General features: G+C 41.8%; 1 protein-coding gene across 1 annotated transcript in view; it reads left to right on the top strand.

The window, feature by feature from the left end:
* Positions 1–25,603, top strand: part of ZMAT4 (zinc finger matrin-type 4) — a 2,238,825-nt gene that overhangs the window by 476,944 nt on the left and 1,736,278 nt on the right. Inside the window, exon 3 of the mRNA XM_078665763.1 lies at positions 24,357–24,455. Within this exon, the coding sequence (XP_078521889.1) occupies positions 24,357–24,455 (99 nt within the window). The remainder of the gene's footprint in view (positions 1–24,356; positions 24,456–25,603) is intronic.

Below are 25,603 nucleotides of genomic sequence, written 5' to 3'. Positions count from 1 at the left end.
CCCCTGCTGTTTCATGCTGCCACGGGGAAGCAAAAACACAAGGACCACCATGGGTGCCCAAAGGGCTAGCTACGCCACTGCTTGTGCAGGAGCCAGCGCTTTTTTCACCAGCCCTGTAGACACTGGCCCTGGAGACAATCAGGGGCTCCTCCTTCCAACTGGTCATGGTGTCAGCCTCCAGCCCCAGTGGTCCTCAGCCAGACCACATCACATTTTTATGGATTTTTTTTTAGCACAAACTTGACCCGAAGGTATCAGGTATCAGAGCACTTTACATGAGCACCAGTTGCGTTACACAAGGACACATTGATTTTTGTTAGGAAGATTAAGTGATTTGCCCAGAATCAGAGGATGTTGCTCATCTTTGCCGAGACTCGAACCAGGTTCTCCAGATTTGAGGTTGAGCGCCTTAGACATTAGGCCACATCCTCTCCCCACTTCCTGTGCAAAGCCTTTTAAGGAGGGGCGGAGGGTGCTGGCAGGATTGCACCTCTGCCCTATCCTGCAGTGCCACATCACAAATCTGCCCCTGATCCTTCCTTCCTGCACAGGCCTCTGGGATACTTCAAGATGGCATCTGAAAAGCCCCCTTCCCTCACTTGCAGACATCATGGTCTGAGCTTGGAGCAGGCCTGATGCCAGGCACTGGGTGCTGACCGATGTCCTACAGCTTCACCCCATCTCTCCCTCCTGGAGAGAAGACCTGCACCCTGGGGAATGCTTGTTGTGAAGAGCTAGGCCTCTGATGCTACAGCTTGGGGAGGAAGGCATTTACTCCATCCTGGCAGGATCACACCAGTCCTAGGCTCTGGGTCTGAGCTGAGTGGGAGGAAATTGACATTTCTGGATGGCCCATAAGCAGTATAGATATGTCTTTGGACATTGCAGAATAGTTTTTTTCACACAACTTACAGTATACCTTTGGCATGTCTGGAGTTTGTAGGCCCAAGGGAACTGAAACTACCCCATGTGGTCTCCTTGTCCTACAGTGAAACAGTAAAGCACACTGGCTATCCCTTACATGTGTACCCCAAAAATATCGGGCCTATTCCATGTCACCACCCAAATCTGCATAGTCCCTTCTACCCAATTCTTCTACCCAATTCTATCTGTACCCATCTCCTAGGCTGCACACAACAGGAATCTCCCCTGCGCAGCCCTTTCATGGGTACACACATGTGCACACATGTCCACATGTAACCAGTCAAGTTCCCTTTACCCTGGAAAACACATGCAGTCCATTTGATCATGAATTTACCGTAAGTGAGTCCCACCTAATGAGGCTCTCCCACAGTAAAATATCAAAAATCAAGTGATGAAAAAGCAAAAAACTTGGACAGCTCAGATGGTGAGAACCACATTTTCACAATAGCTAACAGTTTAAAATGGCTGAAAAACAAATTTGTAACTCTAGTCGTCATTGCCATAGCTGGCCATTCTACAAATTACCATGAGAATACAGAATCTTGCCATTCCTTCCAACAACAACGTGAAATAACCTCATACCTGTTTTTTAACCATGTCTTCTTGGGAACAATACATCTTATCGGGACACTATTGCCATAACTCTAATACTTCTGAGACTTTTCTACAATAAGTAATTCAGCACCAAAGTGCAAGAGTGAAGTTTCAGAAGGTTTAACTATACAAAAAACACATTTTCAAAGGCCTTGTCAAGTGATATACCCCGCCCTTACCCTGGACTCAGTTCAGTAGTACAGAAACGAAGAACTATTGAAAAGAAGACACAATGGGGGCAAATATTTATTGTGTATGGTGACAAATGTCTGAAAAGTAACACTGAAAGCTGTAAAACAAAAAGGAATACCACATCTGATGGCTTGAGTGACCTCCCCACATGTATATTATTGAAACTAAAAAACACGATGCCTGTTCAGCTTAAAAAACATCCACACTTTTGACAACGCCAAGGAAGAAGCCATAGTATCAAACAACACTTGTGATTGTCTTGTTTGCTCATGCTTTCTTATTTTATTTTTGGATTGACTTTATATGGCATTTATAAAACGAACCAGGTGCATGAACAGGTTGGAACATTATGGAAAAAGACAAGTACAGCCTGTCCATGCAATAACATAAATGAGGAACGTTCAGCGATATTATTATTATCACAAGAAAATCCTGATATGGCAATATGTCTTTCTAAAAGTTGTTCAAAGAGTGAAATTCTTAACTTTTTCCTAAAACCAAGATAGCTTGTGCGACATTACAGCAGACCAGGTGCAGTAGCATATTGAGTCACTGTGCAGCAAGAGAAGTACAGTCTGTTCATAACATCACATATAATAATTTGGTGAGCAATTTATTATTATTAATAAAACCTGATATGACAACACACTATCAAAAATGTTGTTTAAACGCAGAATTCTTAACTTTGTTCTAAAAAGAAGATAGTTGAGGTATTTTGGGACCGTATTGGGTATATAGTTCTCATAGTTTTCATTCACTTAAAACATTGAACCCCCAAGCCTGAGCACATCCTAACTACTCAGGCCCATAAGTCTTAAAAAAGGGGTTATTCAAAGGAAACAAGAGCGTTTATGCTGCAGGACTGGAGACGTCAATGCAAAGTTTCCTGTGTGTAAGCATGGGAAAGATTAGACTACAGACAAGAACATAAAGTTTAATACTCCTCAACTGTTGGTCCCGAGGGTGAAACAACTAGTTGGACTTGTTTGTGAGAAATGTGCATGTTGAACTCAATCTCTGCTGTTTGAAAGGCAGGTTTACGTTTATCTTGTAGATTGCGTCGGTTATGTGGCATTTCTCAATCTTTTGGAGAAAACATTGCTCACTGCCCACAGCAGTCTAGGCTGCGATGTCTGAAGGAAACAACATTACAACCAGGAAGTAGCATTAAACATATCAAATCTGCATGCTGTGTCGATTTACAAATAATGCAAAAAGAATGGAAGCAGAGATTAATGGGATACGGCTCTTGAAAGGAAGATTCAACAGAAACCCTAGGAGCCATAGGGAATATTTTAGTAACTATGAGAGGCAACTGAAAACTTCATATCCATGGGAAAGCTAAAAACATCTCCTTATGTGAAAACAATTGGTATAATGCTGAAATGACTTGTAAAAGAAGACATTTTAAGTGTCTCCCAAAAAAGGAATAGAAGCAGAGGCCGCCATTGTCTCCTGAGAAAGCAGAAGACATCCAACTGGAAGAAGGCCATGTCTAATAATTATGGATCTGCCCTGCTCTTTCCCCATTGCGCAAAACAGAGCAGTGACTTTAGTTACTGAGCTGTATGGTGCTATATTTTAGTAATCTGCCCCTTAGTTTGAAATATGTAGAGGGCTGTGTAATTCCATTGCTTAAGTCATATAGAGGGTGATTACAATGGCAGGTGGACTTCAGTCCACCCGCCATGGTCTCGGGGAGTGGGACCACCCACCTACAGACGGTGGTCCCACAGGGGGTATTAGGATGCGACGGCCACTGTGGGGGTCGCACTTGCAATACTTTGCATTGTGGCAGGTGCTGCTGGCTGCAGCACCTGCCTTAATGCAAAGAAGGCACAGTTTACATTTCCCTGCATTACATGGTAGGCACCATGTCCCTTTAGAACCAAAACCAAAGTGCCTGGGTGCCAGGGGTCCGCTACAGGCCCCCAAAGGCCTACCCTGCCAGCCTTTCCATGGCGGGTGATCCACCATGGAAAGGATGGCGGGAGGACCAGAATTGGCAGCTTCTTGATGAACCTATATGATTTAAGCTTCGGTCATGGCTCTATGTGTTTAGGCATATACAGCACAGAAACATGAAGAGATAGACTCAAATCTAACTTTTTTTTTAGCTATCTTTATTTATACAATAAACATGATTACATTTTTACTTTTATCTAAATACATAAAAACACTTTTTATGAAAATATATATCCATTAGAATAATTAGGACCTTTTATAAACAAACAATTAAATCCAAGATTTTTACAACATGGACTAAATCGACCCCCATTAAAGAGCTGTGTGAAAATCAAAACCGAGACATTCCTACACTCTCTCTCTCATTCATTCTACTCATACATTCTAGGACTCATACTAGGTGAAAAATGTAAACACAGATCCAAGACAAAAACAACAAAACATTCTACTTTGTATTTTTTATACATAGGAGATCATTTCTAAGAAATTCTCAGACGGGTGTAGGAGGCCTACGCGCGTGTCGGTGAAAGCTGGATGTTGTCACCTTCATCAGGGCCGGAAATGTGTTGGTTCGAAAACATACGAGATGGGGGTCTCTAAAAACATCTGCAATAGAATACATTTGTTAAACGTCTGTGCTGTATACAGAACCTGATCAGAATTATTTAGGGAAGTTAGAGATAAGTATATGCTGGGCATTATGACCAGGCTAGTGTCAAGAGAAATATTAAAGAAAAACGTGAGGCTAAAAGTCAGTAATGTCAGAAAGAGATTTGAATTTAAAAATATCACCAAAAGTGCATGAAAAATAGTATATAGTGATGCGAGCAAAATTAACTAAACCTTCACCAAGATTCCAAAAGGGGAAAGGGAGAAAAATAATTAAGCTGGTAATGACCTGATTCTAAACAGTGCAAAATCACCGAAGGGTTAAATCTGATCCTGGACTACCAGTGGGTCCGGGGGGGCCAGAAATGATCTAGGAGAATTTGAAAAGTATCCATTTATGAGTCACTATAATCTAGACCCAAAGGCAAGAATCTGAGAGTCAGAATATTAATCTAGAAGACCTACCTAATATCTCAAAAGAAAGATTCGGGTCGTTGACGCCGTTTTTTACAAAAGAGTTATTCTGCACCAGGACATGTGAGTCTGAGGTTGTATATGCTGCTCTGCAATCTTGTATACAGCTGTAAGGTGGTAAAGTAAGTTCACATTACTTGAGTGAGGTCATCCGAGTAAGGGGGCAGCTGGAACTGTCCCTAAAACGCACAAGGATGCCTCGGACCCACCTCTGAGACCCATTGTCTCCTCCATCGACTCATGCACAGAACCCCTGTCACAATACATTGATACTTTTTTGTGCCCCCTTACCACCCAATATGCTTCCTATATCAAGGGCACAGGACACATGATAGCTACACTAGAACAGGCACCCTTCAATCATGAAACACAATTCCTAGTTACACTAGACATTGATTCACTTTACACCAACATCCCCCAAGACCTAGCCATAGAGTCGGTGGCAGCAATCTTGGCTAGGACACCGGGGGATATACCAGATATTTTCATTTTAGAGTGTCTTACCATAGTCTTACAAACCAACTTTTTTGAATTCACACAGGAGCTCTTCCACCAGATCAAAGGGACCAGTATGGGGGCCTCTTGTGCCCCCAGTGTAGCGAACATCTTTATGGTCGAATTTGAACGTAAGCATGTTTTGAACGAAGCAGCCCCCTTCTTTGAAAATGTGACTAGATGGCATTGATTTATTGATGACATTTTTTTCGTTTGGACACGCTCCGAACCGGAACTACACGAATTAGTATCCTGGTTGAACTTAGCAGATAATAACCTTAAGTTTACATGCAATTTTTCAACCACACAAGTGGAGTTTCTAGCTATCTGGATAAAAGGTGTTGAATGCCAATTGAAAGTCAGCCTCTTTAGGAAGCCAACAGCTAAAAATACCATACTTGAGCACAGTAGCTTCCACCCTCTCTGCCAGAAAGACTCAATTCCCTTCGGGGAATTCCTACGCATCGGCAGGGATTGTACTCGCATGAAGGACTTCATGCATCACGCAGAACAATTGCAAAAACGCCTCATCCAACGAGGGTATCCAAGAAGACTGATTCGTCAGTCTTTGAAGAGAGCGAAATACAACAACAGGGAAGCCCTCATCAGTAACAACCCTAAGCAAACATCGGATAAACTAGTGTGTGTTGTGGATCATTCCAGTATCAACAACAAAATCAGACAAGTGCTAGATAAGAATTGGAAGATCTTAAATTCCACCAAGGGAGAGGAAATATTGCAAAGACCCATAGTGGCATTCAGAAGAAATCCAAATCTTAGAGACAAATTGGTCCATAGCAAACCTAAACCGAACATTCAGTCTAGACAAACCACTATAGATGGTAGACCACTCCCTGTGGGTAATTACAGGTGTGGCAGTTGCCACGCCTCTGACTCTGCTATAGTTACGCAGACATGGCCCTATGGAGACAAGTCAGGTCCAATTAAACAAATGTCAAACTGCAGAAGCTCCAATGTGATATACCTTCTAGGACACCGGGGGATATACCAGATATTTTCATTTTAGAGTGTCTTACCATAGTCTTACAAAACAACTTTTTTGAATTCACACAGGAGCTCTTCCACCAGATCAAAGGGACCAGTATGGGGGCCTCTTGTGCCCACAGTGTAGCGAACATCTTTATGGTCGAATTTGAACGTAAGCATGTTTTGAACGAAGCAGCCCCCTTCTTTGAAAATGTGACTAGATGGCATTGATTTATTGATGACATTTTTTTCGTTTGGACAGGCTCCGAACCGGAACTACACGAATTAGTATCCTGGTTGAACTTAGCAGATAATAACCTTAAGTTCACATGCAATTTTTCAACCACACAAGTGGAGTTTCTAGCTATCTGGATAAAAGGTGTTGAATGCCAATTGAAAGTCAGCCTCTTTAGGAAGCCAACAGCTAAAAATACCATACTTGAGCACAGTAGCTTCCACCCTCTCTGCCAGAAAGACTCAATTCCCTTCGGGGAATTCCTACGCATCGGCAGGGATTGTACTCGCATGAAGGACTTCATGCATCACGCAGAACAATTGCAAAAACGCCTCATCCAACGAGGGTATCCAAGAAGACTGATTCGTCAGTCTTTGAAGAGAGCGAAATACAACAACAGGGAAGCCCTCATCAGTAACAACCCTAAGCAAACATCGGATAAACTAGTGTGTGTTGTGGATCATTCCAGTATCAACCACAAAATCAGACAAGTGCTAGATAAGAATTGGAAGATCTTAAATTCCACCGAGGGAGAGGAAATATTGCAAAGACCCATAGTGCCATTCAGAAGAAATCCAAATCTTAGAGACAAATTGGTCCATAGCAAACCTAAACCGAACATTCAGTCTAGACAAACCACTATAGATGGTAGACCACTCCCTGTGGGTAATTACAGGTGTGGCAGTTGCCACGCCTCTGACTCTGCTATAGTTACGCAGACATGGCCCTATGGAGACAAGTCAGGTCCAATTAAACAAATGTCAAACTGCAGAAGCTCCAATGTGATATACCTTCTAGGACACCGGGGGATATACCAGATATTTTCATTTTAGAGTGTCTTACCATAGTCTTACAAAACAACTTTTTTGAATTCACACAGGAGCTCTTCCACCAGATCAAAGGGACCAGTATGGGGGCCTCTTGTGCCCCCAGTGTAGCGAACATCTTTATGGTCGAATTTGAACGTAAGCATGTTTTGAACGAAGCAGCCCCCTTCTTTGAAAATGTGACTAGATGGCATTGATTTATTGATGACATTTTTTTTGTTTGGACAGGCTCCGAACCGGAACTACACGAATTAGTATCCTGGTTGAACTTAGCAGATAATAACCTTAAGTTCACATGCAATTTTTCAACCACACAAGTGGAGTTTCTAGCTATCTGGATAAAAGGTGTTGAATGCCAATTGAAAGTCAGCCTCTTTAGGAAGCCAACAGCTAAAAATACCATACTTGAGCACAGTAGCTTCCACCCTCTCTGCCAGAAAGACTCAATTCCCTTCGGGGAATTCCTACGCATCGGCAGGGATTGTACTCGCATGAAGGACTTCATGCATCACGCAGAACAATTGCAAAAACGCCTCATCCAATGAGGGTATCCAAGAAGACTGATTCGTCAGTCTTTGAAGAGAGCGAAATACAACAACAGGGAAGCCCTCATCAGTAACAACCCTAAGCAAACATCGGATAAACTAGTGTGTGTTGTGGATCATTCCAGTATCAACAACAAAATCAGACAAGTGCTAGATAAGAATTGGAAGATCTTAAATTCCACCGAGGGAGAGGAAATATTGCAAAGACCCATAGTGGCATTCAGAAGAAATCCAAATCTTAGAGACAAATTGGTCCATAGCAAACCTAAACCGAACATTCAGTCTAGACAAACTACTATAGATGGTAGAGCACTCCCTGTGGGTAATTACAGGTGTGGCAGTTGCCACGCCTCTGACTCTGCTATAGTTACGCAGACATGGCCCTATGGAGACAAGTCAGGTCCAATTAAACAAATGTCAAACTGCAGAAGCTCCAATGTGATATACCTTCTTCTCTGCCCGTGTGGATTCGGATACATTGGGGAAACATCAAGGGAATTGCGTATCAGATACTCAGAGTACAAATCTGCAATACGAACCAACAAACAGCAAGCCCCATTGGTTAACCATTTCCACTCTTCCCATCACACCGAAATGGACATGCGTTGGATCATCCTAGATTGGGTTAACACCATCCCTGGAAATATCCCAGCAAAATCAGAAAACAGAGGGAGACGTACTGGATATTCTTATTGGACACAGTCCGTAGAGGACTCAACGGAGAGATAGTATGGGTAGTCACTTAAAATATCTCCACCTGGATCACATGTTTATGATCACTCATTACATCCCTATCGTCCCAATTGCATTTCCCACACATCTTACCCAGTGACCGTTTTTCTTTCCTGAGGTGCCCATGTCTGAATTACTATTACACATAGATCCATCCTATTGCCCTTAACAGGATTATCATGGGGTTAGCTTGCAGCTCCATATATGTCCCACTTAGTGGACAGATACTCCCTAAATCGCACGGGTCGTACACACTGTGAAGCTTTCATGCATGACTACTTGGCATCCTGCGTTATATCCTTGTGGAATTGCTCAATGAAAAGAATGCACATTATCAGCTCCATTCTTGAAACATTCACGCTTTTAGAATTTCCAGAATGTTTGGTATCTCATAGGTTTACAGTTCGCCTTTGATTGTGGCGATCTGTCTCACTCTATGTAACAGGGTTTGCAATTTGGCTCAGTTAATATAAGTTGTAAGTATTTACCTACACAAGATGGCGCCTACTATGTTTTCATCAACGTTCTCATGTGACCCATGATCCCACTACAGTTCGCCTTATGATTGCGGCGATCTGTTTCAACCTTTGTGATAAGGATTGTAATTTGGCTCAGTCATCACAAGTTGTCAGTATCTCCTCACACAAGATGGCGTCCACTATGTTTTCATTTCCATCTATGTTCTCACGTAACCCATGATCCCACTAACTCGCAAGTTATTGCGAGAGGTCCCTCCTTTAATTGCATCCGCCTACGGCCACTTCCTGCCTGCGGCACTGGAGGACTGCGAAATAACTATGCCGTTGTCATAAAGTGAAGATTTCACTAACCTTGATAGCCGGATACAACAGGAGCGATGCTAGGATACCAATCCCCCTACTCTGGCAACACCTGCGAGTCTGTTGTAGTGACTCCACAGATCATACCATAGCCGGGGAAAGGGTAAAAAGGGACAAAGGAAACAATAAAGTTCTTGCAGTAAATCAATGAACTGCTGTATTGGAAGTGTGTAGTCCTCACTTCTCTACATGCCCCTGGGTTCCTGCATATAACAAAAAACAAACAAATAGTGAGTGCAAACCCCGCCCTGCCCTTGCATTGGATAAACTAAAGACACAAAGAATCTTTACCTATGCACTTACAATGATATACTGCCCCATTCGTTCCAAGAATAAACAGCACAAAAGAGAAAAAATATAGAAAAGAAATCAATGATATCTGTAGACTTTTCAAATGTCTGAGGATATTCTAATGTTCAGTTGAATCCTCTTTCTTGTAGTAGGAAAAAATAGAATGGAATTCAAAATGTACTTAGCTGCCCAGCTGAATGTTGAATCCGGAGTCGGAAGAACATACAATCCTCGTGCACCGAGATGAAAGATCAACACTGCTTCTTACTTCAGAAAGCCGTGATCAAAAATAACTCCGTGGAAAACAACAGGACTTTCCGCCAAACTGCCAAATACAATCCCATGCAGGACTAGCCTTGGTAAATGCAGGAAAGGACAATCCTCTCATAATTCCACCACTGATCTGAAGAGGAAAAGAGAAAACGCCAAAGAGCGGCGGCTGCCACGATTGCGCTCCGGCGCTGGCAATAATGATTAAAGATATTCCCTGAGAAAACAAACGCGCTGAAGCTTCAGTGCTAATGCGGTCGAAATAAAGTCTCGTTCAGAAAACCACTGCGATACCTGGGCAGAATAAACGAAGATAACTCGTCTCAGGACTGTCCAGGAAGTACTCAGGTGACAAGCACCGAGAAGGGGGAGGAGCGGGTTTACATAGAAAGAAACAAGACAAAAGAAAAAGGGAAGTAGGACCACACTACAGGCATTCTGGGAGATGTAGTTTGAGGAATGTTCTACCGAGCCTATGGCTTGACTGTGACAGCCGTGACCCGTGCGCTTTTCACAGGCGAGCCAGAGCTGTGACACATAGGGGGACTTTGACTATTTATTGAAAAGCAAGTAGCGCTACTTTCATCCGTAGCGCTATGGAGACGAGTAGATAGTTCGTTGTCGGTCCTTTTGGCAATGCGTGTAGGTAGCTGAATTATATTTCCTGTGCATGTCTATATTCGACGTGCTCCCATTGCTGTCTAGCCTTCAGGAAAACATTCCTCTCCTCCCTGCATAGTGGTTTCTAAGAGAGAACACTATCATCGCAGGTATTTAGTGATAGCCTTCAGCTGTTCCCTCTTAACCATATAGGCTTCATTATGAGTAGAGCGCAGTAACGCTATTAACACTTTGAACCATGCAGGTCTATGAGAACCAGCATCCACAGCAGGCCAGACCCCACATCAGGAAACAGGCACTCTTATTTTGGATTGTTAATTCTCCCCAGAATAGCATGTGTGATAATTATGCTAGCGAATTTCTATTTTTCGATTAGCACCATGAAACTTGCTGCGTTTGTGTAATGTGTCAAGCCCTAGGGAATTATTACACGTCTTATAACGCCACACGCTTGCTTTCACATCTCTGTAGGGCATTATACTATGCCACTATGGGATAACTGTGAGTAATCTACACCTGCTCTTTGTACCCCACAGAATGGTGGAAAAGTCAATCAATCCCTAAAACATCATCACAAACATTTGGAAGCACCCTAGTGGTACCGTGCAATTTATTATCACTGGTGAGATGCTTTTCATTTGTACCAGTTCCAGCTGCCCCCTTACTCGGATGACCGCACTCAAGTAATGTGAACTTACTTTACCACTTTACAGCTGTATACAAGATTGCAGAGCAGCACATACGACCTCAGACTCGCATATCCTGGTGCAGAATAACTCTTTAGTAAAAAACGGCTTCAACGACCTGAATCTTTCTTTTGAGATATTAAGTAGGTCTTCTAGATGAATATTCTGACTCTCAGATTCTTGCCTTTGGGTCTAGATTTTAGTGACTCATAAATGGATAATTTTCAATTTCTCCTACATAATTTCTGCCCCCCCGGACCCACTGGTAGTCCTAGATCAGATTTAACCCTTCGGTGATTTTGCACTGTTTAGAATCAGGTCATTACCAGCTTAATTATTTTTCTCCCTTTCCCCTTTTGGAATCTTGGTGAAGGTTTAGTTAATTTTGCTCGCATCACTATATACTATTTTTCGTGCACTTTTGGTGATGTTTTTAAATTTGAATCTCTTTCTGACATTACTCACCTTTAGCCTCACGTTTTTCTTTAATAATTCTCTTGACACTGGCCTGGTCATAATGCCCAGCATATACTTATCTCTAACTTCCCTAAATAATTCTGATCAGGTTCTGTATACAGCACAGACATTTAACAAATGAATTCTATTGCAGATGTTTTTAGAGACCCCCATCTCGTATGTTTTGGAACCCACACATTTCCGGCCCTGATGAAGGTGACAACATCCAGCTTTCACCGAAACACGCATAGGCCTCCTACACACGTCTGAGAATTCCTTAGAAATGATCTCCTATGTATAAAAAATACAAAGTAGAATTTGTTGTTGTTTTTCTCAGATGTGGATCTGCGTTTACATTTTTCACCTAGTATGAGTCCTAGAATGTATGAGTAGAATGAATGAGAGAGAGACTGTAGGAATGTCTGGTTATTGATTTTCACACAGCTCTTTAGTGGGAGTCGATTTAGCCCATGTTGTAAAAATCTTGGATTTAATTGTTTGTTTATAAAAAGTCATAATTATTCTAATGGATATATATTTTCAAAAAAAGTGTTTTTATGTAATCATGCTTTTTGTATAAATAAAGATAGCTCAATAAAAAGTTAGGTTTGAGTCTATCTCTTCATGTTTCTGTGCTGTATATACCTAAACACATAGAGCCATGACCGAAGCTTAAATCATATAGGTCCGTCAAGAGGCTGCCAATTTTGGTTCTCTTTCTTCCCCCTCCTCTTGGGCCTTAAAGTAAATAGGGGGCACCTTGGCTATACATAAGGCTGGCGGGGAGGCACATCGTAATCCCAGCAGCGGTGCCTGGTAGACACCGCCCCCATTTTTGGGATGGGAAGGGCTCCGCTGCACTGGCAGGCTCAAGGCACCAGTCAGATGCATGGTGGTCGGATTTTCCGACCGGCACGGACCGCCAGCCATTATATTATGGCTGGCGGGAAATGGCCTCACGATGGCGGTGTAGCCCCACTGACAGCCTGTCGGTGGTGGCTCCACCGCCTTCCTAATGATCCCCATAATGCTGAAATTAAACCTGCAGTTGTCTAACGCACCAACATATTGGTCTTCGCCTATATGAATAACATTGCTAAAATTTAAACTTGGTGATCCATTTTCAATCAAAAATAATTTCATGTAAAACATGGACAATACAATTGGCACTTGACTGGCATGTCATTTGGATCCACTCTACAGCAGATAGTCTTTGCGAGCTGAATTGCTAAATACTTAACTTACAGGAACTCATTTGTATACAGTAAATATATTGTAGAGAAATGAAGGTACTGCATGTTGAATCTCTGGAACCATGCCTCCTGCACATAGTAATCGATGAACAAGAAACTCTGAAAGCATCCTGTATGAACCCCAATGAGCAATTCATATGAAAGCCAGTTGTTATATTACTTAATGATCTTGAAAATCTTTGTGTTAATATGATTGTAAGAAATCGAAGTATTAGTTAAAGGGGGTGAGAACCCACTTTAAATAACAACCGCAATCCTTGTCAGGGTGAACCACTAAATTAACATAAGAAACCTTGCTTAACCCTCTGATAGCGTGGCACAAAACAGTCAAGCTAAACTTAGAGGCAATGTGTAAAGTAGTTATGCAGCACTGAAACAGCACCCAAAACAAGAACTAACCAATTAAGAAAAAAAATAGAATATTTAAATAAATAAAATAACACCAAACAACAAAAATCCAATAAATAAAATCGGTGGTATGAATTTTTAAAAATTTAATTTTAAGTACTGCTGAGAAACCGCAGCTATCTGGTCTAACTGGACCAGGTCAAAGTCAAAAGTTAATGCAGACCGTGATGGAGTGTGGGTCTGATACAGGGACCAGATTCATCCTGGTAGAACATTTACCTTCTGACTTAGAAACTTTAATAGAGAGAAAGGGGTAATTGACTAGTTATTGGTGGGGCAAGGTGCAAGCTGAATCCGAAGCAGGGCTTTACAATGTCATGTTGCTGTAGAGCGGGGTCCCGGTACGGTTGTTGATGAAGGTGGAAGAGCTCCAAGTGGCAGTCTCTAAAGTTTGTGTCCAAGAACCCCTCACCATCAAGGATTGCTGCTCGAAATAATCCCCTAAAAAGCCCTCTACATTTGGACTTAAAATCTTTTCTGGTAGACAATACACTTTTGCTTAACTTCACATAATTTAATATAGGTTTATATTGAGGTGTTCAGTAACATGCACTGAGATGTACTGCATACATTTCCATGTTATTTCTGTTTATATCATTATAAAGTGCATTTTACATTCAGGATTTTGTTTTTGAATGGAAAATTACATTCAAGACCAATATAAAAATACAATGACTGCTGCTAGGACCAGTTTTCCAACTGCTGCAAGCTGTTCTGACTGTCCTGTTCAATATACTTCCAAAACACTTCCTGAGAAGATGGACTTTGTGGACCCACACATTCCAGACAGGTATCCTAAAATGCATACCAGAGTCAATCTTTGCTTGACTGGCCCTTCAAACAAGCTTATTTTATAACTTTATGTGTCCTAGTAGTAATTTATTTTCAAACGTGTTGGTATATTTAATAACATTTTATTTGAAAATACTGATAGGATTAAAAATAATTTATTTTGAAAATATCTAGGCATCTTTATAAAACGTTTGACTGCATACCTAAGATGGCCCATTATAATTGTGAATGATAGATATGTTTAATGATAATTTTTCAAAAGGGGGACTGTTTTTTTATGTATGTACAATTCTATGGTTCCCTTATTGGATTACTGGATAGCCCTTTATAGTTTGTCCAAGTAAAAATATACATGCATGTTAATATTGCCTTGCTAAACATTGGGTGATTTGTCTGTTCCTGCAAGCCTACCGGAAACACATCCCAAAGTTATGGTCTAGAATAGAAAATAATTATTGACTAAGTATTCTATATTTTGTGATATTTCGCAAGTATTGGTGATCCGTGCTCGGAGGTTAGAGCAGGGCTCAGGTGATATGTCCTGGCTTGGCTGTTCGTGCTGGACTGTTCCCATGAGGCACAGGGTTAAGACTGATTTGCATATGGCTGGGTTCAATCTGAAATGGCATGGTGAGCAAAAAAAGATGGATTTAGGCCCAGATCTCTGTACTGGGGTGAATGTATGAAATTGTTCTGCATTCTGGCCATCAACTGTTGTTTTTGCGTTTGTCACCCCGAGTGGGACGGGTATGCTCGGACGTGAGTCCTATGCTCTCCATGCCACTGGAATCAAGCTATCCTGGCTGATGAGGGCTGAAAGCCCGAAACCGGTCCTACAGATCTCTGTACTGGGGTGAATATATGACATTGTTCTGCATTCTGTCCATCAACTGTTGTTTTCACAATATTTGAGCAGCACAATTTTGAATAGGTTGTAGCCCCTAAATCAGTACTTTGGCGAGGCCCAGGCGAATTACCTTAATGTGGTTTATGCCCAATGAAAAAAAAAAAATAATTATTCACTTTATGTAGAAATTAGATGAAAAATCAACACCGAGTGTGCATTGGAATAGTATGATTTGGAGAAGAAGGCCTATTCCCAGATTAACTTCATATTTTTTTTCTTTATCTTTATTTCGGCAGTTTGCCATAAAACTGCATATAAAAAAACACATTGGTACATAAAATGAAATCTAGGCAATAGATAAAATTAGATGTACAGTAGTTGTTTGAAAGTCATAAAATGCAACCATGGGCATTTAGATTTCATTAAAACAACTATACCATCTATACTCAATTCATAGTAGACCCATGGGGGTCTTGAAATATATCCTCACTCAATAAAGTGCTGTGATCAATAGCAATGAGAGGGCGTATGGTACAATATTATTGCAACATTAATCCCTTCTTTTACCAAAGAGGTACTCAACATCTGTCTGATTCTCCACATCGACTTCAAAAACTGCGAAACTGTGAAAAGTACACAGGTGCTTATATCTGACTGCATGCTTCTTAGTGCAGCTTAGTGTTCCCTAACACCCACATTATGGCACAATGGTAATATCCATTTCTACCTACTGCTCTGATACGCTGGACAGAAGAATGAGGCATGCTTAACCGTTTCTTCACTCTCTCTACAAGAAGGGCACTGGCAATCTACTGCCCAAGGATCGCATGCCTATTTAGCGGTAAAAGACAGAAGTGTCAAAGTCCCATACTGGAATTGCAGGAAAGCTTCCTGGCAACCGTGGTTTCAATCTCACCCAGGAGCTGTTTTTCCACGAAGTCATCCTTCAAATTGAGGAAATAGTCTGTAAGGGATCCCAAATTAAACTGCCCCTGGATGTTTCCCATTTTGTATTGCCAATTATTGGACTTGATGGAAATTTAGAGGTTGCACAATCCTCCCCAGGGCAACCCATAGTCCCTGATTCCCAATCAGTATAAGGCTTATTTTTACATACCTAATCCAGGGTATGATGCTTGACCCTGGAATACGCAGCATTCTCTTAGGCCGTTTCGATATGAGCATTGTTCAAGTGTGGCCCAGATCCTTCTCCAATACAGGATAGGCCTGACTCCTATTCTGTCCTATTTTGATCCCCTGATCTAATCTAAGGGGGAGGAATATGGTGCTAATGTATCAGCTTTCGACTGCTACCAGGTCAGTCGCATCCCCATGGCCCAACAACTCTTCACCATAAAGAGCTGCTCCTAGGGCCTGGTGGTTATATATTTGGAGTGCTGGAGAGATGGGGTTAAATTGGATGCCTCACTGAATTGTTCCTATTCCCCGGTAGATTGTTCCAATTTGAGCCTACACTGTGCTATATGAGCGTGCTATTGAAGCTGCCCTGTGAGTGTGTTCCCTAGATAATCAAAGGTGTGCACATGCTCTAGTGGAGACCCCCTTAACGTATGATTGGATCTTGTGTCTTGGCATAGGTTAAGGATATACACTAAGGGGCCCATTAGGATGGCAGGCGTACTTTAGTCAGCCCGCCGTCCTTGCAGTGCTAGGACCGGCAGCTAGGCATGCGGCGGTCCCACACCGATAATTAGGATGCCACCGCCACCCTGGAGGTCGCATTCCGCATTTCCAACATTGCGATGGGTGCTGCTAAGCAGCACCCACCACAATGGTGAAAAGCCATGTTGTGCATTGCCATGCACAACGTGGAAGGCACCTCGTGGTGCCTGCCACCTTGTGCATGACAATTCAACAGGCCCCCAAAGTCCGCCCGACATCTTCGCTGTGCTGGGACCGGCCACCAGGCATACAGCGGCCCTGCACCGCTAATTAGGATGCAACCGCCACCCTGAGAAAAATCACTTACCTGCTTCGGTGTCTCCGGGCTGCCCACCTCCTCGCGTGGTCTCTCCTCCTTGCCGTCCTTGTCTTCACCAGTCGCAAACCCCAACGTTGTACATCTTGGGAGGACTGTGCATGCGTGTGCACATGCGCAGTCTTGCAAGACATACAACGTAGGAGTCCGGTTAGTTTTATTTCAGTACATATGGCCCTCTGGAACATCCTGTCTATCAAGGTATTTTTTGCATGTGAAGGGGAGGTAGAGTGGCCTCCTGCCGCTTTTCACTTGCCCATTCTCACAAATACTAATGGTCTAAAGGAAGAGATATAAAGATTAATACATCAAGAATCGAAGGCCAAAGAGGGACGGACCAGCCTCCTCCGGGCTCTGATTGGTGTGTACAGGCCGGCCATTGGCCTGCGCTTGGCCCGGGTGCAACCCACACACATCCAGTTCGGCGGAGTTGTCATTGGTGTTAAAAAGCACTTGGGGAGACATACTCCTCCGCAGTCAGGTGCTGCTGGTTGGCGCTTCCTGGCACATTGCTGTGTGGGAAACGTAGTCCTCAAAACAGAATAGCATCCAATTAATATTACAAGAAGGTGTCATATTTTCTCCTAGAGATCCACAACACATTGTTAGGGTTGACTTCATAGTACTGTGTCTGGTGCCTGGATGTACGGCTAGCTATTCATATGCACTACCTTTGTTTATGCAAATAATAATATTATAAAATTCCATGGATTTCCAACAGCTCTTGATCTTGCTCTTACACGCTCACAATCATTCTGATTTAGAAATATATATTGTAACATCACAAAGTCCATGTCTAATTTAATGACACTTCTTGGGAATACAAGGGAACACAGGTCTCAACTCATTATGCCAAATATAGGATCGCCATCATCTAGAGAAAGCAAAAACTGGCTTAAAACATTCTTTCGCACCACAGATGTGCTAGCAGTAGAGGTAGTCGAGGTTACATTGCACTTATGTTGAACTTAATGGCATGATAGCAAACAACATCAGAAGGAGAAGACATTGTATGCTTCTTTGAGGAATGTATAATAAAATTGCAAGCAGGAGCTTGCTAAAATAGAAAAGTACTAGTGAATTGCAAAAAAATTGCCACTTCTTGAAGATTAGGTAAGCTGTTATGAAACTATTAACAGGAGATTGGGTGGAATATATTCCTGCAAAATTGATACATATCTGGGAATCACCAAGAATTTTCATTCTCATGGCAGGGACTTGTTAAGCCTTAAGATCACATGGAATAGTGAGGCACTTTTCAACCAGGCCAGCTTTGAGTCAAATCACCAACCATGGACAGGAGAGATGGAGAGAAGGGCAAACGTCCAAAAGAATGGCAGAGCCTCCTTACTGGCACAGATTGTCCCATCTACAGCATGTGTGTTTATTGTGCATAACCTGCCATAGGCCTTTGTGATTAACACTACTAGCCAACCAGATACAGAAAAAGCAAACAGAAGGGTGGATTAGACAAAAGATGACACCACACCAATAGCTGCAATCACATTTTGCTCCCACCTTTGGTGTCAAAGCGATATCTGCATTCCATTGACAGTGAATGTCTGATGGTTGTGAGGAATGAGTATTATGCTGCAACTTCATTTTTTTAGTCTTGGAGCAATATTCAATCTCTAAAGCTCTTGTCGTCTCAGTCCCTAGCCAAGGATTACCGAACAATGTACGGACTAGAGCATCTCTTTTGGGGGGCTGGTAGTTATGCAACTGTGTGTTGCCATTTATTGGGGTCTCCCTGTTGATTCTGTCAGAGAAACTGAATTGTATGTAAATATTTCTAACTAATGTTCCCAGCATAGTTGCATTTTGTCTCACCTTTATCATTTTCAGGAGGGGAAGAAAAACCTGATTATTGGCTTCATTATTTTCATGCATTTAATATTGAATGAATCTTGTATGTTGTATTATTGACTTAAACAAAGTTACTTTCCTTTTTTCATTTCACTACCTTCGATCTACTCCTGGATTGAGTCCTATATTCTTCACTGTTTTCTGCATTAATGTTCTCATATGTTTGCTGTGCCAGTTTTGTAACGAATTGTAAATTACAAATTAATTGCATTTTGTTCGAACCATCATTGTAAAATATAGTAAATAGCTGCTATTAAACGAGTCCTCTACTCTACACTAAAACATTTTTAAATAGTTGGCTTAAATTTGTACTACTACTGACAAGTACATCGTGAAAGTTACATTGAAATTGTACTTGATTTTAGTCAGGTGGCCGATTACCCCGTTGACAAAGAGGCAAAACAGGGTCAAGGCAAGCACGCAACCCTGTCCTATCCCTCTGGCAACGGGGAATCTCGCCGAGAGAAGTCCATTCCTGCCACATCTGACTTGTGCAAAATTATCTTGATGAAGTCTCATCAGTATAATTAGAAGATCAGATGGAATGTCCAGCTCTCCTAGACGCCCCAAGGCTTAACGGCAGCAGGGTGCCTGCAATCATGTTTTCAGATGACACCCTGCTGCTGTCTAAATCTCCCATGGGGATACAACGTGTCCTGGATGGCTTCGTGGAATTCTGTGGGAAAAGGGGGATGGAGATCAATGCTCTTAAGACCAAATTCATGATTTTTAGCCCCCCAACCACGACGCGCCTGAATCCAACCATAGGTTAAATGAGGCTCGAGAGGGTCGACACATTCGAGTATTTGGGGGTGACATTCAATCAGAAAATGACCTGGGATATACATCAGACAAAGGCAAATCTTAAACTGGTTCAGTTAACGGGTGGTATCTCCAGGGTAATAAAGAGGTCAACCTTCAAACCTCTCGCACCCCTGCTCGAAATTTACGAAATGCAAGCGAGGGGGGCAGTCACATACGGTGGGGAACTGTGGGGGCACAAAGCTGGCAAAAACCTAGTGATCACAGAAAATAGGTTTATTAGGCAAGTGGTAGCTTGACCTGGGCCTCAGACCGATTGATGAAGAACTGGGTTTAAAACCATTAACATTCTGGCGCCGACTCTGGACTACTCCAGAGTTTAGGTTCTATAGGTTGGAATTGGAAGAGATTTTAAGTTTATCAAACACGGGGAAAATCCCCTGGCTAAATTATATAAAAAAGTCATTTGCAAGTCTGGGAAAACCTGAATTATGGTCAGATCCACATAATGCTTGTAGCAAGATCCCACGTAAAGACTTAACAAAGGATTACTGTAATTCTAAACTAAACAACTTGCTAGGGAATGAACGGATGGAGTACCTAACTAACTCATTCATCCAATCTAAAGACGCTTACTATCTGGAACAGGTCCTTGATGGAATTTGCCCTGTCCTGACCTGGAAGCTATTTTTGCAGTGGAGGTATGGTACCCTCCCTCTAAGAGCATTTACAAGTGCCTGGTCTCAACCCTCCTGCAATAAACAATGCCCTGCATGTTTATACCAGCTAGAAAACGATCTACATGTCCTGTTTTTTTTAAATGCTTATCAAAAATCCAGAAAGTATTGGCTTGTCCCCCTTCTCAAAAATTTAGGCAGCAGGCAATGTATCTCAGCTTATAGAATACTCAAGACGGACTTATCTCCTCCGATTGTATTTGCGGTAGCTAAATTCCTGACTGCGATTTGGCAGAAGCGCACCCGCTAGATTGCGAACTCTGATAACGAGCTGGCACAGGCACTTTAAAAGTCTAATGCACTGATAATCACAAATTTGAATGGATTGCAACCAATTTTATTAAGTATGCTAACTGTGTTTTCTCTTGCTCCTTAGCAGTCTGATTCTCATCTTGCACTAGCACTTTTATGTACATTGTCAATTGGAACATCTTTTAAGAATCTTGTATTTTAAACATGTAGCATTTTGAAGTTTTTTAATATTTTGATGCACATCTTTAAGGGTCCAAGCGACCGAAATAAAGATTGAAAATGAAATGACATTGAAATTGTACTCTATAACGGAGTATGTCACTGAGTATTTATAAAGTGCATTCTGGAATTATGAATATTGCACTCTGAGAAAGATCCGCCTTTTCTGTGGTCAAAAGCATGTTAGTGCTTACAAGTATTGCAGATTTTCAGCTCTGCCCACTGGGCCACTGTTGTGCAGGCCCCAGTGAATGTGCTCTGCCACCTAAAACAGGTTAATTTTGTTAATCCCTAAATTACGTATTTAACTTTACTGTAATGCCATTCTATATGGTGCAGGAAAATATTCCAATGTCATGAAAAGTTTAATATCACCTTTGGATTGCAGCATCTGCTGTATCATCAACTAAAGAGACCAAGAATGCATGACTTTAGACCCACCTGTTGCAGGGATTCTGCACTATCACAGAACTTTGCACAGGATTATCGGACCTCAGTATATAGGGACTGAGTCTTCCTACCACCTTAGTGCCAACGAGCCCAGGACCAACTAGCCATTGTCTTACTTGCTTTTCCTACTGACTCACAGAGAAGCAAATGATTAGACACCCGAGAACACAACACTCACAGATCTCTCAGGAATCGCGGTAACAAGACACACCCTTTCACTCGCACTCTTGTACTCGTCCACCATTAGGTCTGTCAGAGTCATGAAATAGTTTAAAATATTTATTTTAACTAACGTGCCCTAACATGCAGTATAAGTGCCACAACAAGCAGGAAAATGCATAATACAAATATAGTCAGCATTGCGGCTAGTCCATAAATCATGAAGGGAGATGTCATTATAAAAAGACAATGGAGCCTATCCTCCCTCCCCTCTTTAAGTATTATTATATATTAGAAGATCTCTAGGCTTTGTCAGCAGACCCCATACCTCAGCCTATAGATGGTAGATCTACATCACAGGTGCTGTTTGGCTCTTCTCCCTGGAAAGGTTCCTCTCCAAGTGTCTCTCACCTAATTCATGTACCCCACTAAGAAGCAACGTATGTTGTCCAAACAACAGCTGCATAAGTATGTTTTGTCTAAGGGCCAAGGTCTGGCCAAAACAAAATAACAAGGGAGCATTGTTGTTCCACCTTGCACATAATGTTCAGTTAAAATTCCAGGAACCTGCAGAGAGTGAACCCAGCAATACATTCTCATGTGAAAGCACTCGTTGAAATAGTGCAAAAATAAAGATGTGTAGTAACATGTGCAATAGCAGCAGGCAAGCTGCAATGTGCTCATGCTAAGTTAGTGAAAAACGACAAAGTCCGCACGGGCCATTTGTCAGACCTATGTAAACTGATTTAAGCAGCTTTTAAACCTGTATGTGATCTTCTAACAATACCTTTACATTTTTTACAAGAAAGAAACCTCTTTTTAATTATTAAAAAAGTTACCCAAATCAGGCCGCTTAGCCCACAAGAGAAAATGCCAAGCATTTAAAAGTGGTACATGCAAGGATTTAATTATGGCATGTACAAACAGTGATTAGCCCCCAAAAGCTATTTACATGGTAAAGGGTTGTAGCTGTCTATTAGGAAAGGTTCAGAATAAAATGATGTCTGCTACTTTGGATTGGGATATGGTCCAGGGGCGATTAAACCACAAGTTTTAACATGTATTAAAAATCCAATAATTTGGTACAGTTAGATTTTTAGTAAATAGTTAAGAAAAGTGACATTTGCAAAGTTACTTTTTACCTGCCTGAGGCTTCCACTAGGCTAAATAGCATATGCCTTCTGACAGATGGGGCTACCAGTGCTTCCCTTAATGAGGTGTGAAAACTGCTCCCAGGGCTGAAACAATGGTTTTGGTCTTTTCAGAGGGAGACCTGAGTGTGAACTGTGAGACAGATATCAGCTCAAGGAGCACTGCTGGGGATGATCCAGGAACTTCATTGACCTGAAAGAAAAGAAGGTGATGCCAACCATTCATAGTTAGGTGTACAGGGAGACCTTTAGGAAGAGAAGGTGAGAAAGATTTGGCCATGTTGGATTTGCCTTAGAATTGCACGCTGTGAAATAGTTTACAGTAAGGCAAACAGGATATACTGCAAAAACTGAAGGATTCTCCATGTGAACTTTTTTCTCATTGGTTAAGGGGTGTACAGGAGTCACCTTCGCCCACTGGCTAGCAAATCGTACAAAGGTTTGTACCTTGCCCACAGCTACTAAAAAACTCTCTGCAGCTTAAGAAAAATTCAAGATGACAGGACCTGCCGTTTGATACCTGTGTGAAGACAGGAATGGCTGACAGTGCTTCCACTTGTACTAAGGACTGAGGATTGGTCTCCAAGGGTCAGTTGGCTGACCTCCTGTGTGGTTACAGGAACAAAACAAGCTGCAAGAGTCATTTTTCCACTGAAGTGTTCAACTGACAAGTAGCAAACAGAACTGAACTGGCCTCTTTTGAAGTGAGTCCTGGCCCCTAAGTGGTGCCTCTAGGGTACCGGGAGCTTTCGAAGTGACCAGGAGAAGCTGCTCTAGCAATTCTGAAAATGTGGATCTTTGAAATGTATAGTCTTCAAATACCTCTTGCGCTTCAGATTGAACTTCTTAATTTTGAGAGGACACTGTCAGATACCACTGTAAGCTTACCCCGTGGAATGATTTTGAGCTCCATGAAAAAAACTATGTTCACATGTAGAAATCTTGACCAGGCGACGGTACAAAAACTATCCACCTGACAGGAGAACTTTGGTGGACATGTAATTTGAATTTCTCCTGCACTGAGCTTTTCCTGCCAAAATCAACACTTTCACCAAAGCTTCATGCAGTGGCTATCTTGCTGTGCGAGGGCTTTGGGGGGATACAGCCTGCAAACTTGCCCTTCTGAAGGATTTTGGCTTTCACTACAGTCAGTCAGAAGGTAATATTTTTGACCTAGATGAACCCACTTGGCGTGTCATACCCGCTCTCCCATATAGTTGGCCTGAAATTACACATAAATCCTGGAAAAATTGACACTGTATTTTTTTTTTAATGCTTTTTGGCTTAAAAATAAAAAATGCACATATCCAGTCTCGTTAATGTTTTTTTGTTATTATGGTGTCATTTTACCCATTACTATTTTAGTCTAATTTGCTAAAATGGTTGTGGGATTTCTTTTGTATGGTGTTCTGACTTTTTTACTGTTTTGTTACTGCTAAATATGTTACAGGATTCCCTAAGCTCAGCCTGTCAGCTCTGTGCCATAGGCACCAGGGGGGTTAGCCCAGATTTGAATGATTTAAACTGTTTTTAACCCTGACAAGTTTGTGTTCTTATTCCTTGTGTTGGACTCACATCCACCACCCTGATGAATAACCCGCGTTCTTACATGCACTATTGTGATTAGCCAACTATTTGCAATGCATTGTATTCTAATATAGACCTAACAGTGCATTTGTTAATGTATTCCAATGTTTTGTTTTTGTTTTGTTTGGGCAGATGAAGTCTGAAATCGACCAGGAATTATTCACAGAAAGTTATTGCAAAGTTTGCAGTGCCCAGCTGATATCAGAGTCTCAGAGGGTAGCACACTATGAGGTACATTTACATTCAGCATGGTCTTCAAGATCTGTAAATAAGCCCATATTTAATTAGTGGGCGACCTCCGGTGCACAGAAACATCTACTGTAAATGTGTTGTTTTTTTTAACTGCAGGGTTCTGTGTCAGATTGATTGCATATACTTTACCTTGCAGCTTCAACAGCTTTAATTGCATTGCAAAACGATAAATATAATGTACAAGGCTAACTAAAAGTATGTCCTAACCATAAAAATGATTCTCAATGGCTGTATCAGGCTAACAAACAAAAGAGCAAAATCCTGTTTCTGATGTTTTTTCCATGGACCATTCAGATTCTAAAACAAAGTGAAATATGCAGCTGGTAAAACTCCCAACACATATTGTAAAAATCAGGTGCATAAACTCCGATTCCCATGGTAATTCTCCATTTCTAAGGGCATACTTAGGCTACAACTTGAAATGCCTTTTTATTCCTGCAGTTGGGAATTTACTATCCCAGCAGTATCATTAGTTGCAGGTTCAGGAATGCTGATGCAGCATTCCATGTACAATGGACAGAGTCAAACTCAGTGTTGTGTTGAGATTTGCCCGGGTTCTCCATTTACATAAACAACGCGACAATCTTATGCTGTGCATAGGTGCTGTGAATAGTGACGAAAACGTGTTCCACCTCAATCAATTGTGAATCAGTTGTCCGTGCACCATTCGGGGTCAAGGCAAGCAAGTAAAAGCAGACCCCCACTGCCTCTCTCCATCAGCTTCTACAATGTGCTGTCATTAAAGGGACCAGGATCCCTCTGATAGAAACAGCGGCCAATTGGAGAACGTTCATGGGAGGGCCATGGAATAATGTGGAACACTGCTGAATTTTCCCCTCATAAATGCTGGTTGTCAAATGCTCAGCGTTAGCTCTCCACCAGAGAGAGAGGGAGATTTTGCAGATGGTACCCCATGGTAACATTTCAAAGCTTTAGGACTGAATTGTGCTGCAGTCACTTGAGATTGAGAAAGAAGGGCAGAACTCTCTTTAGTCCCTGCTAGTGACTTGCAATTTAGAGGTTTTCCCAAAGTGTACAGCAGCTAACGCTGCAATTCACAAAGCAAACTGCTATTTGCAGTTTCAAGAGTTACATTGGAGTTACATTATATTATTACCTTTACTAAA

The sequence above is a fragment of the Lissotriton helveticus genome, chromosome 11 (genome assembly GCF_964261635.1).
Source record: "Lissotriton helveticus chromosome 11, aLisHel1.1, whole genome shotgun sequence".
Lineage (NCBI taxonomy): Eukaryota > Metazoa > Chordata > Amphibia > Caudata > Salamandridae > Lissotriton > Lissotriton helveticus.
This window is presented reverse-complemented; position numbering and strand designations above follow the sequence as displayed.